The sequence below is a fragment of the Rosa rugosa genome, chromosome 3 (genome assembly GCF_958449725.1).
Source record: "Rosa rugosa chromosome 3, drRosRugo1.1, whole genome shotgun sequence".
Classification (NCBI taxonomy): domain Eukaryota; kingdom Viridiplantae; phylum Streptophyta; class Magnoliopsida; order Rosales; family Rosaceae; genus Rosa; species Rosa rugosa.
Window position 1 is genome coordinate 4,781,019 of NC_084822.1, and position 15,962 is coordinate 4,796,980.

Here is a 15,962-nt window from a genome sequence, read left to right on the forward strand (position 1 = left end):
ATCCAAGACCATAACATTATATGCGATGGTGTCATATAATTACAAAAGTTAAAGTTGGAGCTTAATTAATTAAGTTAATTAATCAAATATTAATTACTTATTTAATTTACAGCCAACTTAATTAAACAATCAACAATTGTTTAATTAAGCATGGCTAGCACGTGCAGCCTCAGTTTCTTTCTACTAGCCACACAAGTGCAAACACGTGGGCATCCTATTCATTCCTCTTATCTTTCTCTCGCACAGTAGCACCGAGACCACCCATATATATTAATTGATCCATTCTCGTTAGGGAGGGACCTAACAGATACCTACAGCGCCGCACCAAAAACAGGCAGTCCTTTGGGCTGCCCTCTTCTCCTCTCACCTTCCACTTCTCCTCCATTTTTCATATTTTCTTTAGTTTTATTTTAGGGATTTGAAGGATTTACTCACCCAAAACTTCAAAGATTCATGAAATATTTCTCCTCTACAAGATTCAAGACTTGGATAATTGTGGGAGTTGTAAATCAAGACTAGTCATGCTAGCTTTTTAGCTATTTGTGACTATTCTTGTTTTCTCCTACACTTCTCTTCTCTTTTGTATTTGAATTTTGTAATTTTGATGTCTATGATTATGGGTTGTGAGTAATTTCCTTGTTGGGGTTTAGGGTTGTGTCCCTAACCCAAATTTTGTGTAAAAGATGTTTAATTTAATATAATGATGCAATTTTCATATGATGGATGCATGTCTAGGAGCTTAGTCAACTCTAGGGTGTGTATTTTGAGCATGTCTAGGACGGAGTTAAAGGCTTGACCCCCTCTAATTCCTAAGCTAGAAACCTTCAATTTCGTATTCGAGGGGTTATAAGCATGGTGATTTACATCCGTTGCGTGATTGCGCGGGCGGGTCGCTTAGTAGTCTAATTCCTCGATCTCTACGCCTCTTGATGTGAATTAGTGACCCTTGAACCGGCTCTAATTCATGCGAAGTGAGTTCCTACGGCCCTTGAACCGGAGTAGGAATACTATGAAAGGGAATTTCGGTCCTTGAGCCTTGAACCGCCTTGGATACGACTACAGCCAAAGTAGGGATTTGCATCTACATTAGATTAGCTTCCGACACATAGAATTTGGGTGAAGGAACCTCCCTAACACCCGACATTCCCATTTATTTGGTTACACTTTTATTAATTTATTTTCATTTTTATTAATTGCTTTACATTTCATTACATTTTGTTAATCTAAAATCAACTCTCAAAATATTGAACTCCAACTCATTGTAAATATTCATCACTAGGCTCTTAGTTTTGATTAGGCTTTGGTAAAAATCAAAGCTGAGCATTGCTAAGGCTTGGTGCCTTAGATTAACATTTTTATTTTTTTTTCTTTTTTTTCTTTTCTTTGTTTTCTAAGTGTCTTTATTTCCGATTACCCAAGGATTGTGGGTTAGCCACTAATCCCCGTGGTATGATAAACTTTGGGCATAATATTTCCCTATCTTGACAATGATACGTACGCTTGCGTAAATGTGTATAAAGTCAGTAAACATTTTCAATATGCTGAAACATGCCCCCCATATAAGAGCCTTCTGAGTCTCTAATAATAACTCCAACACCACCCATATGAGTTTGTTTTGAGAATGCACCGTCAAAATTGATTTTGAGCCAACCTGCAGATGGAGGCTTCCACGTTGCTTTCTTGGACACTTGTTTTGGCCCTTTTTTGACCTGATGGAATTGAAAATCATGAAGCCATGCATTGGCTTGAAAGCAGACATCACCAACCGTAGAAAATTTCTCTCTCCAAGTCCTATTTCTCTCTTTCCATACAGCCCACACTACGAAGAGAAGCTTATGGAAAGAAGGTTTAGATAAAGAAGCAAAACAAACTTATTAAGGTGCACTAACCATATTATTTTTTGGTTTCTTCACTTATTAAGTTGTATTTCATGTACTATTTAATAAATGGTTGTGTAAGATCTCAAGATCGAGGATTCTGCCTATAAAGAACTTGAGGTAAACATTTTATTTTTGGTATCGAGAATAATTAAATCTCTTCTTTCAAATTTTTTACACTTGAGCAACTTTGAAATTGGTGTACACCAAAGAGAAGAAGTGAAACCTCGGTCACATGAATAGGCTCCACAACTCGTGTATCGGAAAATTCAAGCCTTGAAAGCAGACAATAACTCAACTGGCTGATGTTTGAGTTTACAACTCATCCCTCTATTGGCTTACCAATCAAACTCCACTAATAGAGGTAGATTTTTTTTTTGTTTATTTATTGACAATTATAGAAATAAATAAAAAGAGCAGAAAATAGAAAATAGAAGGGCTATCTCCTCATTAAACTAGAGAATGACAACATTTTATTATAGAACACAATAATAACATAACAGAAAATACTCAAAATAGAAGGGCTATCTCCACATTAAACTAGAGAATTGCCATAAGGTGTCGATTAACATCCAAACTAAAACTAAAAAAAAAAAAAAAAGACACAACGAACATGCTTAAAGCACGTACATTTATTTTAAGTACCCATATATTGGAACATACATATTCCACGGACAAACTTCACAACTTCAAAGATTTTAGAACAGGGACCTCATTTATAGAGTTTTTGTAATACTCTGTATAATATTCTTTCGTGGTAATTGTTCGATAAATGGGTGGATTTTCTTTGCATGTCAACTCTTTAATTGGCTCGTACAGCCTCGACGAATTATGCGACGTCGCAGGTCGGAAAAAACATCCCACAGATACTCTTGGACCTTCTTTCTTTGCCAACACTCTATGATCAACGCTTACGAACTTATCATTTGAGATTATCTGCACTAGAACATGCATTGTCAAAAACAACGAAACAGCTACATGCAATCAATTTGTATACAATTGCCAGAGACATTTTGGTATAGGTCCAAATTCATATATTTTACCCAAACTACAAGAATCTGAGTTGTATAACGAAACTCATACCACTATTTTTTTTTTCTTCTTTTCTATTTTATTGTTTTTATATCCAAAGGTGCATGACTGGGAGTATATGAATGAGTTGCGTTTGCAGCTAGGGTTTCTGAATTGCGAGGTGGTCTGGAGCGTGGGCCAATCCGGTGGGCTTGCTATGTTCTGGGTGGATGGTTTGGACATCCGATTCCACTCAAAGTTGAGGTATCATATTGATGTTGAGGTTTGGCCGAATGATGGCTCTCATGCTGGATGGCGGCTGACTGGTTTCTATGGGCATCCGGTAACTGTGGAGAGGCATACAACTTGGTCGCTACTTCGTGATCTTGCTAACTAGTCCTCTTTGCCTTGGCTAGTCGTGGGGGATTTTAATGAGTTGCTGCACGCCAGGGAGAAGGACGGTGGTGTGGCTAGGAGAGAGAGCCAAATGCAGTTGATGAGAGATGCATTCTCATACTGTGAGATCGCTGATCTAGGGTTTTTAGGTGCACCCTATACATGGCGGGGGGCAGGTGTGCGTTGCCGGCTTGACAGAGCGGCGGCGTCTGTCTCTTGGATTGATTTATTTCCAGCGTCCACTGTGGTGCATCTTCCCCCGGTGCATGGGGATCATGTTCCCTTGTTGATTGGAGCTTTTGTTGCTCCACCCTCTACCTTGCAGCGCAGCAAATCTAGGTTTAGGTTTGAAAGCTACTGGACAGCGCATGAGGGATGTAGAGTGGCTGTGAATGAAGGTTGGGCGTCACAGGTACCTGGCCGGCCCATGTTTCAGGTCACACGCAAGATTATGCAAACAAGATTCTCAGTTAATAATTGGCAGATATTGACATTTGGCAATCGTGGACGGGAAATCGAGTTGATCAGGAGCAGGTTGCAACACATGTTAAATCAACCTTTGAGTGATGATTTTCAGGAGGAAAGTATGGCGTTACATCTTAAGATGGATAAGTTATTGGCTGATGAACATGCTTACTGGAAGCAACGTTCTAAAGTAACATGGTTGAAGGATGGAGATAGGAACACTAAATATTTTCACCGCAAGGCGTCTAACCGTCGAGCTAAAAATCAGTTGATGGGTTTGTTTGATGCTCAGGGGGAATGGCAGTCTTCGGATACAGGAATGGAGAAGGTCATTATTGATTATTTTTCATATATGTTTAAAGCTAATGAGTCTGATTATAGTGCTATGCATGCTACTGTGGATTTGATTCAGCCAAAGGTTACTGAAGCTATGAATGATGATCTTTGCGCTCCTTATTCGGCAGATGAGATTAGGTTTGCCCTATTTCAAATGTATCCAACTAAGGCTCCCGGGCCAGATGGGATGCCACCTTTGTTTTTCCAAGAATATTGGGATACAGTGGGAGGTGATGTTGTTAAGGCAGTGCAAAACTTCCTGCATACTGGTCAGTTGTTGAGGGAAATAAACTTTACTCATATCTGTTTAATCCCCAAGGTTCCAAATCCAGAAACAGTTGCTGATCTTCGACCCATTGCCTTGTGCAATGTTATCTACAAGATTTGCTCGAAAGCAATTGCAAACAGATTGAAGAGAATTCTGTCACAGCTCATTTCACCTTTTCAGAGTGCATTCATTCCAGGTCGGTTAATAACTGATAATGCTTTGATTGCCAATGAAGTATCTCATTATATCCACAATTGTCAATCCAGTGTTGAAGGGGTTTTTTCTCTTAAGCTAGATATGAGTAAGGCTTACGATCGTATGGAATGGAAATTATTGGAAGCTGTATTGCGGCGGTTTGGGTTTGCCGAGTCTTGGGTACATATTATCATGCAGTGTGTCACCACAGTGCGGTATGCTTTTTTGATTAATGGTCGGCCTCGAGGGTATTTATCTCCTTCAAGAGGGCTACGACAGGGGGATCCTCTCTCCCCATATTTATTTCTTTTGTGTGCGGAGGTTTTCTCTGCTTTGCTTGAACGCAAGGTGGAGCGTCAGGAGTTATTAGGTATCAGTATTTGTCCTGAGGCTCCTGTCATTCATCACCTTCTCTTTGCCGATGATAGCCTTCTATTTGGGAGGGCTACTGTGGAGGAATGTATCCATATCAAATCAGTCCTCACAAATTATGAAGTAGCTTCTGGTCAGCAAGTGAATTTCTCTAAAAGTAGCATTGTTTTCAGCAAGAAGGTGAATGCCTCTTTACAGGGACACCTAGCCATTTCTTTGGATGTGAAGATTGAAGCTAAGCATGACAAGTACCTGGGGTTGCCCACTTATCTGGGGCGAAATCGCTCTGAACCTTTTGCTTATATTAAGGAGCGTCTGAGTAAGAAGTTAGAAGGCTGGCAAGGAAAACTCTTGAGTAGTGCTAGTAAGGATCTTCTCATCCGTGTGGTGGCTCAGGCTCTCCCATCCTATGCTATGAGTTGTTTCCTGCTACCACGTAACCTTTGTGACTCCCTACATCAGATGTGTGCAAGGTTTTGGTAGGGGAGGAAGGGAGACAACCGTAAAATTCATTGGCTCTCATGGGAGAAATTGTGTAAATCTAAAATAGAGGGGGGTATGGGATTCCGTGATTTGTATGCCCACAACTTGGCATTGCTTGCTAAGCAAGGTTGGAGATTACTTAGAGAGCCTGATTCGTTGCTTGGGCGGTTATTCAAGGCTAGGTATTTTCCGGCTACCACCTTTCTGTCAGCACCAGTGGCTAGATTTCCTTCTGCATGTTGGAGAGGGATTTTTGAGGCTAGAGAGTTGTTAATACGTGGAGTTCGTTGGCAAGTGGGTGATGGTTTGTCTATTCGAATTTGGGAGGATCCCTGGATTCCTCGACCTTTTACATTTAGACCTTTTGTGAGGAGGGGTGAGGGACCAGTTTGGGTGGCTGCCCTTCTTCTTCCAAGAGGTTTTTGGAATCACAATATTGTTACGGAGATGTTTGATCCTGAGGATGCCTCTCTCATCCTATCTATTCCTTTGAGCCATAGACTAGTTCCGGATCGAATGGTTTGGCATTTTGACTCTAAGGGACATTTCTCTACAAGAAGCGCTTACGAGCTTGCAGTTGAATCTGCTTTGCATGGTGGCGGGATGGCAGCGAGTTCTGTGGCCCATCCTAGCATTTGGAAGAAAGTCTGGGATGCAACGGTGCCTAGTAAAATTAAGGTGCATGTGTGGCGTGTTTGTGCTAATATTTTACCCACTGTTGACAAACTTCGGTCTAAGCATGTTTTTCTGGATCAAGGCTGTTGTTTCTGTAATGATGGAGATGAGTCAGTGGAGCATATAAGTAGGGATTGTAGCTTTGTGGGTGATCTTCTTGGTTGCTTCCCTAGGTTGGCGTCAGTTTTGTTAGGGGGTGCTAGGTATGGCTCTATGATGGACTGGTTTGCTCGATGCCTGGGTATGCTTTCAGGTGATAATTTTGCTTTACTTCTCATGGTGATATGGAGTGTTTGGAAAGAACGTAACCAGCGGGTCTGGTCAGGTCAGTTTCTTTCACTGGTACAAATTGTTAATCAAGTGAAAATTGGGTTTCTAGCTTTCAAGGCTACTAGGCCTGAGAAGGTTGCGAGAGTGAGGTTGGTTACACACTGGTCTTCTCCTCAGGAAGGGTGGTTAAAGGCTAATGTTGATGGGGCTTTCAGTGTAGCTACGGGGACTGGAGGCATGGGTGTTGTAGTGCGCAATTGGCGAGGTGAAGTAGTGGGTGGAGTGTGCTGCAAGATTAATTTTGTGCATTCTGCTCTTATAGTTGAAGCACAGGCTGCTAGAGCAGCGTGCGTGTTGGCAGTGGAGCACAACTTTTCTCCTGTGATGTTTGAGACCGATTGCTTGCAGTTGGTCAATGCTGTTGCGGTAGGGGAGGGTGAGGACAGCTCCGAAATAGGAAGGCTAGTGGATGACATTGTGGTGGGACTTAACTCTTTGCCAGGCTCTACTTTTTCTCATGTTGGTCGTGAGGGCAACGTTGCAGCCCATCAGCTTGCTCAAGCTGCTTTACATTTGAACTTTCAATTTGTTTGGAGTGGAGTTGTACCACCTATCTTGAGCACTTATGTTGCTCAACATTGTACTTACTAGTTTCATTCTAATAAAGTGATTGTCGTATTCCCCTCAAAAAAAAAAAAAAAAGAATCTGAACTACAAAATTTATAATTGAAGATCTACCTAAATATGTACATGGTATGGGTAATGAATGTTTAGTAATCACCGAGAAATTAACAGATTAGAGGATTTACTGGATCTATATTAATGGTAAAGAGTGTTTGTTCGAACATATGTACGTATGGATCATAGTGAAAAGCTTGCCTGCATAAAATTTCCAATGTTGACTATTAGAGCTCCAGGCAGAGGAAGAACATCATTCCACTGGTTTTCATGCAAAACCTGAAGTCCACCAATATGATCTTGAAGTAGAATTGTTATGAAAGTGCCATCTGAGTGGTTGGCTGTGCCAATTGTGAGCTCAGGCTCAGGACATGGAGGATAGTAGTGACTAGCAATAAGATGCTCTTTTTCGCAATCCAAACTGATAAGATGGTCAGGCCGGTTTGAGTCCAAGTGCCTGAGATAGCAATTCAAACAAAGTGACACCTAATTTGTGTACTTGATTAGAATACTCCATAGTTATATCCCTGAAATGAGATAAAGAACACGTTAATTAATTGAATCACATGCAGATGCAGATGCATGATCATATATGGATCAGATATACCTGCAAACCAGAGGCAATTCTTGGGGATCAAGAGGCTCGGGAGCCATGTCACAAAACATGCTGTCCCTCCAGGTAGCAAACCTTGACTGGTACAATTTTTCTGCAAATTTCTATTTCTCTATTGGTCTTGTTTGGATTGCTTGGATTTTTAATCATGGTCTTGTGAAATGGTTTCCGCTGTGTATTACTTTTCATAGTGAAGTAAATTATTTCCAGAAACTTGATGCTTTTGTTAAATTGTATAGTGGTCATGTGACTTCCTTATTTGATCTTATTTTTCTCTTGTTATCGATTGCTATGGAAATTAGGGAAGTTCCTATTGCGAAATTGTTCATATTGTTATCTTTGATTGTTCTTGCTTTTTCTTTTACTTTGGCAAATGTTTTAGACCTATTGTCAAGTCCTCTGATTCCTAACATGGGGTAAAGTTGGTTAGACTTTCATTTTGTTTAAATGTCAGTTTACCAAATGTGTGTGCTGTTTTATGGAGGGCAATTTATGTTTTGTTATTACTTGGTTGGTCATACTATCGATTTGATTGTTTTGTCAATTGGTTTTGGGTAGTTCAATCGTGTTAGTTTTCCATCTTAGTCTTTGATTTCCTGTTATTGTGACTTCTAGGTTTCTCTTTGAAATTGGTATCCTCGTTGTTATTATGTCTCTTGTTTTCACAATTCCTGAACTTTGGCCTTGGCTTGCCTACTTGATGGACTATGTAAATTAGGTTGAGTTTTATCATTTGTGAAATTCGAGTTCTTAAGTGTGGTTTGATTCCTGAATTTTTGTTATTGATGAAACTGGGTTACATTGCTATAAGAAATTGACCCTCTTTGTGATTTTTGCAGTGTTCTATTATTGCTCTTTGGTGCTTGGACGAGCTAAGCTTTTGCAAAGGAGGTGAAGAATTTTTGTCTCTATTTTGGTTTTGCTTCTGATTTGGGTTCATAAACAATGCTTATGTAATAGAACCGAAACCCTTTTATGTTCATTGTTGGTGATGCTACATATGCTATTCTTTGATTAAAGTTGCTTTCAACTAAATGCATAATTCTCTGAATATATGTGGCATGAAATCTGATGCATTTATAAAACATGACAAGTCTTGCTGTGATGTGATGGATTTTGGGTTTAAGTTGATGTACTGTTGTACTTTTGTAATGGTAATCTGTTTCCTTGGGAACTCATGATGATTGTACTAGAACTTTGGGGAGAGTATTCACACTTGTGTTGGGTGGGCAGTTATTGGGTGTTCAAGTAAAAGAGTTAAATGCAAGAGCATTGGAGTTTGGATTCTATGTTTGATCACATTGCTTTTATAGATTGTCAATTGTCTTAATTATATATTCTATCTTCTTGCATGTGTAATGTTTCTGTTTCCTGGCAGGTTGTTGAGGAAATCATATTGCAGAATAAGAAAAAAGACCAACTGGAAGCTAGCTTGTTGGAGAGCTGTTATTGTTGGTTGTGCTGCTATTGCTGGAGTTGTAAGGAGCTAGCTTGACTGGTGAGTGTTGCTTGACTGCTACTCTTTGCCTTTGTTTTGTTGAATGCATTTGTTGAAGCTGGAATGCATTTGCTGATATTATGAGTTGTTTATTTAGTGGGAGAGGAGAGGCAACAGTCAATATACCCAAGCAGACATAGATATGATACGAAATGAATGGGCAATGTCGTGAAGGCGTACGTGTAGGAGCTAAAGGAAAGCATAAGAGGAAGTAGGTTGTTGCTGAAGGAAAGCATCATTTTTGTGCTTCTCTGCTGGTACAATATTCATGCACTGTGTGGCATGTTTTGTAACAAATAGTTTGTATTTGTATCAGCTTTTGATGTCCCAAGTAGATGGGCATGCATTTGAATTCTTTTCTTCTTTCAATGTTGGCTTGGATGATTGGGAAATCCTCCCTTTTAAAGTTTGAATGCTTTTCTTCAAATAGTATGAGTTGGATTACTCATTTCATAGCTCCAGTGTCTTTTCTTTACAATTAGTCACTGTTCATTAGGTAAAATGGAGCATTATTATCAATGCACAAAATCCAGAAAAGACGATTATCACACAACAGAATTTCTAATGTTAATAATGTTGTCTGAAGTAACAATTTGGATGTTCACACAATGAATCCTTTTATAACATGCAACGGTTCTAACAAACATACGTTGTCTTATTTACAATCACACAACTGTAATAACTAGAATACGTTATCCAAAACTAACACACAACAATAAAATTTCCAAAAGTGAAGTGTGAGGATAACTCATACAACAGAGAAAATAAAATGTTGTTGTCTGATTCACCTTTCATACAACGGCTCGGAAACAACTTTCGTTGTGTGAATGATGCCAATGACATGTGCAGCATGACTGCGCGGCAACTGTGGCTGCCATCTGCCGAGAGAAGGCACAACAGTTTTAACCAAATAAGTGTTGACTGTTGGTGATTCACACAACGGGTTTCCACCGTTGTGCCATTTTTCATCACACAACGCTCCGATACACAACGGAGATCGTCCAAATCACACAACGAATTTGGTCCGTTGTCTGTTAGCTTTTTTGGCCTAGTGTGATTTCGAAGTCGAAGGCCAGAGGTTTAAAGACGCCTTCACTTGGAACCCATCTGCTAAATGTTTCGTTCTTTATGTGTTTCTCTTTATCTTTTGTGTTTTATTTTTATTTTATTTATTTATTTTGGGTTTGAGAAGCTTTTGAGTTTATGGTGATTGATGACAGACCCTGATGGAGAGATTGCGAAGTTTGCTTTTTTATTCTTATTTTTATTTTTTTTTCTTTTTGTTCCCAGCTGTTTCCAGAATATGTGTTGGTACATAGAATGTTGGACGACAAACTCCACCCGATGACTTGGATATTGATGGTTGGCTAGATATCAATGACCTAGCCGACATCTATGCAATTGGGTATGTATATTTGACCCCTTTACTTACTAACCTGAAGATTCACTGATTTTGAATTCATGGACCCTATTCTGTATCTCATGATCTAATATCCCATCCAGTTTCTTGCTTTAATAAATGCTATTGAATAACCTGAATCATACCTATCATATTCTCCTCAATATTTTTTGTGCTTTTTCTCCCTTCTTTATTTTCTTGTACCACTTTGATTTGTATTGTAATGTGTTGTTCAGATTGAACTGTTTTTCTTAGCACTGCTGATGTTGAAGACAATGACTTACTCTCACAAGGGTTTGGAGTGTATTAAAAATACCTTTTCATATCAAAGTTAGTTTGATTACAAGATATATATTGATTCTGAGAAAGTTGTGTAGAGTTAAATTCATTCTCATGTCAATACTTTTTCTGTAACTTGGCAGCCTCAGCTGTTGACAGCTTTTAAGTAATGGCTTCCAAACAAAGAGGCAGCTGCATAGGTGGAGGTAATCTCTATGCTCTCCACAACAACATTTTACTATACTATTGAAAATATATGGTCATTTTAGAAGAATGATTTTATTATACTATTGAGAATTGATTCATGTTAATACTATTGGTAATCTATATGCACTCAGTTGTCCTTCTTCATCAGCTCGGCCCGGTCTTATAGGTTCCAAGTGGTCGACTCTCTTTCACTCTTTCTCAGGCAAAGCTTGCATTTCTGAAAGGTTACACCTTTTGCACATACCCTAATCTTTCATATTTTTGCTTTTCTACTGCGTTGTTGAATTAGTTAGTTTGGTTTAATATAGCTTGAGCAATTCATTCGGATTTGTGAATTATCAACTCCAATATATATAAATAGGCACCCAATGCTAAATAATTTTGGTGTCTTCTGCATTTTGTTAATCCAATGTGAATTAGTTCCATTTGAGTTTCCTTCTTTCTCTGTCAATGATTACATAGCTCTGAATTTGCTTTTGAGTGTGTCAACCTAATTTGCTTTTGCTTTTCCTTTTTAGTCATTCCTTGCTTAAATTTTTGTCATGTTTGTTCCAATTTAGCTTTGATTGTTTGTGAGTATTGCAATATCTACTTTAATCTGCACAGTTTTGGGATTCTTTCATCGCTTTTCTATGCAATTAGCTTTCTCTTATTACAAATGATTAGTATTGGAAATTTGGGATTATTGAGTAGATTTAGATTTTACTTCAGTTTTAATGTCTTGATACCTACAAGCCTCATGAATTCTTGGTTTCATTTCGATAGGGCAATCGAGCTGTTGTAGAAATCCAATTTGCAGATTATATTTTTCCTGCTTTTGATTAGTCATGAATCACTTCCTAAGTTCCTATACTAGGTTTTATCATATACACTCACATTGATGACTAATTGAGGGACTCAAACTTTGCAGATTGTCAATGAAGCTACAAAATTCAGATACCCAAGTGGAAACCAATTTAACTGTGGAGGTGAAAACTTCACTTGTTTCATTGCTTTGAAGCTTACTCACTTTGCAGTTCCTTGTATAACATCTTAGGCTTAACCATAACAGTGCCCTAGGGTGTTGTAGGCCATGGTGGACATTACCACTCACAATCTCCTGAAGCTTTTTTCTGTCATGCTTCTGGTATCAAAGTAAGTCTCATCCTAATTGAGATATTTTGCATGATATTTAGGGTTTGAGTGAGTGGTGATAAATGCATTTTCCCATAAGTAAACAGCTCAACTAATTGAAATCATGGGATTTTACATTTCAACAGTAACATCTTACAAGTATCCAGGTGCACAAATGGTATTGTTGTTATTGCTTTTTTTTTTTTTTTGGTATGAGATTGGAAACTTGGTTTCTATTATTCAATAGACTAGATTACATTCCAAGCCAAATCTAAATAGCAATGCCTAAGTACTTGAGTGTAGCATACTATTAATTACATTTTTCAAAAACTTTCATAAGAGCAACAATTTTCTAGTATTTTCTAGAGTTTGGGTCTTTACGACTGCTGATATACATGTTCAACATACTTGCTGACTTCTTTCCTGCCTTGGAAAAAAAAAAAAAAAAAACTGATTTTTGATTTACCCTGCACTACGTTTTGAAACCAAGCTTCTCAATTGTTGAATTCACTTGAAGCAAAGCTTCGTTCTTTGACTACAACTACATTGAAGTTACGAGTTTACGAACTCAAAAATAGATCACTCAATGAAGGTCTGCCTGTATTAATAACTAATAGATGCTCTTGGCTTTTAAGTACTTATGACGTTTTAGCCTTCGCCATTTACCAAAAGCCTTTGGCAATGACTTTCTGATCTGAACAAAATCTTTTAGCTGTGCACAGTTGGTCAAATTTCTCTTTTTTTTCCTACAAGAGTTTGCTTACAGTAAAGAGACTTTACATGTTAAGTTGATGCCAATTTCAGTTTTGCTAATGAAAAAGCTGATCTCTCATACTTTCGAATCAAAGTATGGGTAAACTTTTCATTTGTTTTAAATCTAATTCTTTTATCTGATTACTCTTTTACTCATGGTTTGTGAACTTGAATTTGTATGTTGTCGAAAGTCTAGCTATGCCTATGAAAAGTGAAAACCAACCATTACTTCAATGTACAAGGTTTATATATATGTTTATTGATTTGGCTTTTCATTAAATTTTATATGGATTATTTACTTGAGATCAAATTTTATTCCCTGATCATGCCCCTTGTTATTCGCAAAATGATTAACTACTTCTTTTGATATAATAAACTGATTTCAATGGGAGAGGAGAGGCAGCAACCAATACACCCAAGCGGATATTGATCAAGTGCGAAATGAGTGGGGGAAGTTTGTTATCAACAAATATGTGCATGAGCCATGAAGTAGTGCGCTTGTTGCTGGTCTATTTTTGCTAAGGAAAACATCTTTATTTGTGCTTCTGTGCTGGTACATTGTCATGCACCATGTGTTGCATGTTTTGGAACAATCGATATATATGTATTAGCTTTTTGATGTCCAAAGTAGATGGGCATGCACTAGAATGTATTAGCTTTTTGATGTCCAAAGTAGATGGGCATGCACTAGAATGTTTTTCTTGTTTAAAATGTTAGGTTCAATGATTAGTGGTTTGCAATGTTTATATTTGATGGTTTGCAATGTTTATATTTGGTATGTAAATGGATCAAATGTACAATTTAATTCAGGAATGGGATATGTTCAAATAATCAGACAACAGAACATATATAGTGATAACTGTCTGTTGTCTGTATGGTCAAAAATGAGGACAAATCACACTGCAATCATTCATATCACACATCGGTTTTTAACAAATCACTGTCTTGTAATCTACACTCACACAACAGAAGCAATTAAACTCTGTTGTCACAAAGTTAATCAGACAACAGAAGAAATTGAATTATGTTGTCCCAGAGTTAATCAGATAACAGATATAGTCCAAGAACTGAAGTTTGAATATCAGGTCAGACAACACATAAAATCAAAGTCTGTTGTTTGAGAAGCTCAACATACAACAGCTTCAAAACTAGCACTATTGTTTGAAGGCAGCGCCGCAACTGCCGCGCAGCTGCGCCTGGCATCTGCCGAGCCATCTGTCGAGTATCACACAACACGTTTAACACATACACGTTGTCTGTATGTTTCTCAGACAACTGTGTTCCACCGTTGTCTGAATTTTCATCAGACAGCGGCTCGGTCTACAACGGTGGCTCTCCATATCCCACAACGGTTTCCATCTGTCGTCTGATAATGTTTTTGGCATAGTGATTTCACCTTCCTCTTGGGATCCCTAGTATAGTACTCAGCCTTCACCTCCCTTGGCAGCTCATGAAACCTACGCGTCGCCTCGAGCATCTCCTCCAACACTGTCTTGGGTATCCCACGGTTAACCACATAAAAGAACCCCACACTCTCTGCAGCCCGCCGGATATCTTGGATCACCTTAGCAGGCCTTCCAGCGACAACATCACCAAGGTCCACAACTGGAATACTGAATTGGTACTGTTGGCCAGTTGGATTGCCGAAACTTGGGATGTCCTCGGCTGAGGGATCTTCTGGCTTGCAAATGAAAATGGATGGGACTTTGGTGATTCCATCATCGACAAGACCTTTGACACCAGCTTTAGATTCGTCAAAGGCCTTTAGCTATCGCAGACGCTCTTCAGTATTGGTCATTTTGTTGTACATAAGAAATCTGATTACCTCAATATGCAGAAGCTCTTATTTATAACACTGAAGTACGTACGTACTGCATGCATCTAGAAACCCCTCAACATTTTCCCAAACTCATGTTAATTGACTAGAGAACTAGATGGAAAGTTAAATTAAACAATTGACTATAGTAGATCCTCCCAAGGAATAAGTGAATAATTACATGCATCCACAGAGAAAGATAACTAACGTCGATGACTTTGTTTCTCTTAGTTGCCATTGATAAGTCATAAGCTGTAAAGTTGTAGTTCCATCCCAATTAAGCCATAGCAGATGTGTTCATCATCTACGGAAGTTGGAGCTTTGTTCTATTTTTCTGTTGCTTTTTTCTGACCGAAAATAAAAAAATTCCTTTGCTTTCACTATATATATATTCTTGCTTCTTGTTTCTTGCGAGTAAGAGATTGGGGCCATTGGTTGGTAAACTTGGACATTCTTTGAAAATTCTGGAAACCACCTGAGGTGGTTATCCACATGGCCATGATTATCGTTGATGAGAGAATCTTGCGTGGGGCGGACTGCACGGACATGTCGTGGGGAGGATCAATCACTGCCCAGCAGGGGGGTGTTTTGGGTATTGCACTTTAGGGAGCAGGGGCAGTTTCGGAAAAGATAGAAAATTTCCTTTCTTCTAATTGGGTGGCCGTAAAGCCACGTGGTAGGGAAACCCCCATGTAAGAATTTCTCATCGTTGATATGTGGCTTTGAAGATGTGGAGCAATCAGGGACGTCCATTTCCAGTTAATCCCAACAACTAAAGAGGTACCATTCTATTTCAAAAACTAGATCATACGTTTTGATGACTTATTGGGCCTCTTGGGCTCCAATAAGGGTTTCTAGGCATTTTTGGGCTGGGGGGCCAACAAGAATTTAATCTTTCTGGACCTGAAATGATAACAAAAAAAGAAATGAGCCATGTTATCTGCTTTACTCTTCTCCAGGGCATTTATCTTTTTTGCAAAACTAGTTCTTAAAAGATCGGTGTTAAGGAGACTGCTAGTTTTGTTTAGGGGTGGCTTTGTAGTAGTTTCTACATAATGATTTTTTCTGTTGATCCCTTAGGGATGGTAGCTATTGTACTACTTGCTAAATTGCATAATGAATAACGTTTTCAACTAAAAAATAATAATCTAAGTTCAAGTATATAGAGACGCTATTGAGTGATTGAGCCATTTAGGATATTTTTTTTAATTATTTTCTTTTCTAGTTTATCTTTTTTTTTTTTTAATCGAAATCACAC

At 38.5% G+C, this 15,962-nt stretch overlaps 2 protein-coding genes and 1 pseudogene across 15 annotated transcripts; 1 reads left to right on the forward strand and 2 right to left on the reverse strand.

Annotated features, from left to right (window-relative positions):
- Nucleotides 1–2,406: 2,406 nt before the first annotated feature.
- LOC133737057 (1-aminocyclopropane-1-carboxylate oxidase homolog 11-like) lies at nucleotides 2,407–7,828 on the reverse strand (annotated as a pseudogene).
- A 2,419-nt stretch (nucleotides 7,829–10,247) lies between these two features.
- LOC133740179 (uncharacterized) lies at nucleotides 10,248–13,536 on the forward strand. 14 transcript variants are annotated; one of them, XM_062168101.1, is made up of 7 exons: nucleotides 10,248–10,542; nucleotides 10,773–10,866; nucleotides 10,959–11,021; nucleotides 11,171–11,246; nucleotides 11,933–11,990; nucleotides 12,082–12,156; nucleotides 13,281–13,536. In XM_062168101.1, exons 3-7 carry the CDS (start codon nucleotides 10,985–10,987, stop codon nucleotides 13,374–13,376), a joined length of 342 nt encoding a protein of 113 aa, XP_062024085.1. In that variant the 5' UTR covers nucleotides 10,248–10,542; nucleotides 10,773–10,866; nucleotides 10,959–10,984; the 3' UTR covers nucleotides 13,377–13,536. The 14 variants fall into 14 exon arrangements, 6 of the variants coding, with proteins under 6 accessions (XP_062024085.1, XP_062024081.1, XP_062024083.1 ...); XM_062168097.1 differs by having other exon boundaries at nucleotides 10,249–10,542; nucleotides 10,773–10,839; nucleotides 12,092–12,156; XM_062168100.1 differs by having other exon boundaries at nucleotides 10,250–10,542; nucleotides 12,092–12,156; nucleotides 13,268–13,536.
- Nucleotides 13,537–14,191: 655 nt separating this feature from the next.
- Nucleotides 14,192–14,942, reverse strand: LOC133737058 (1-aminocyclopropane-1-carboxylate oxidase homolog). The gene is made up of 2 exons (XM_062164686.1): nucleotides 14,886–14,942; nucleotides 14,192–14,656 (listed from the first exon to the last, which is right to left on the reverse strand). The coding sequence occupies exons 1-2, from the start codon at nucleotides 14,940–14,942 to the stop codon at nucleotides 14,192–14,194; spliced, it is 522 nt and encodes a 173-aa protein (XP_062020670.1).
- Between the last annotated feature and the right edge of the window lie 1,020 nt (nucleotides 14,943–15,962).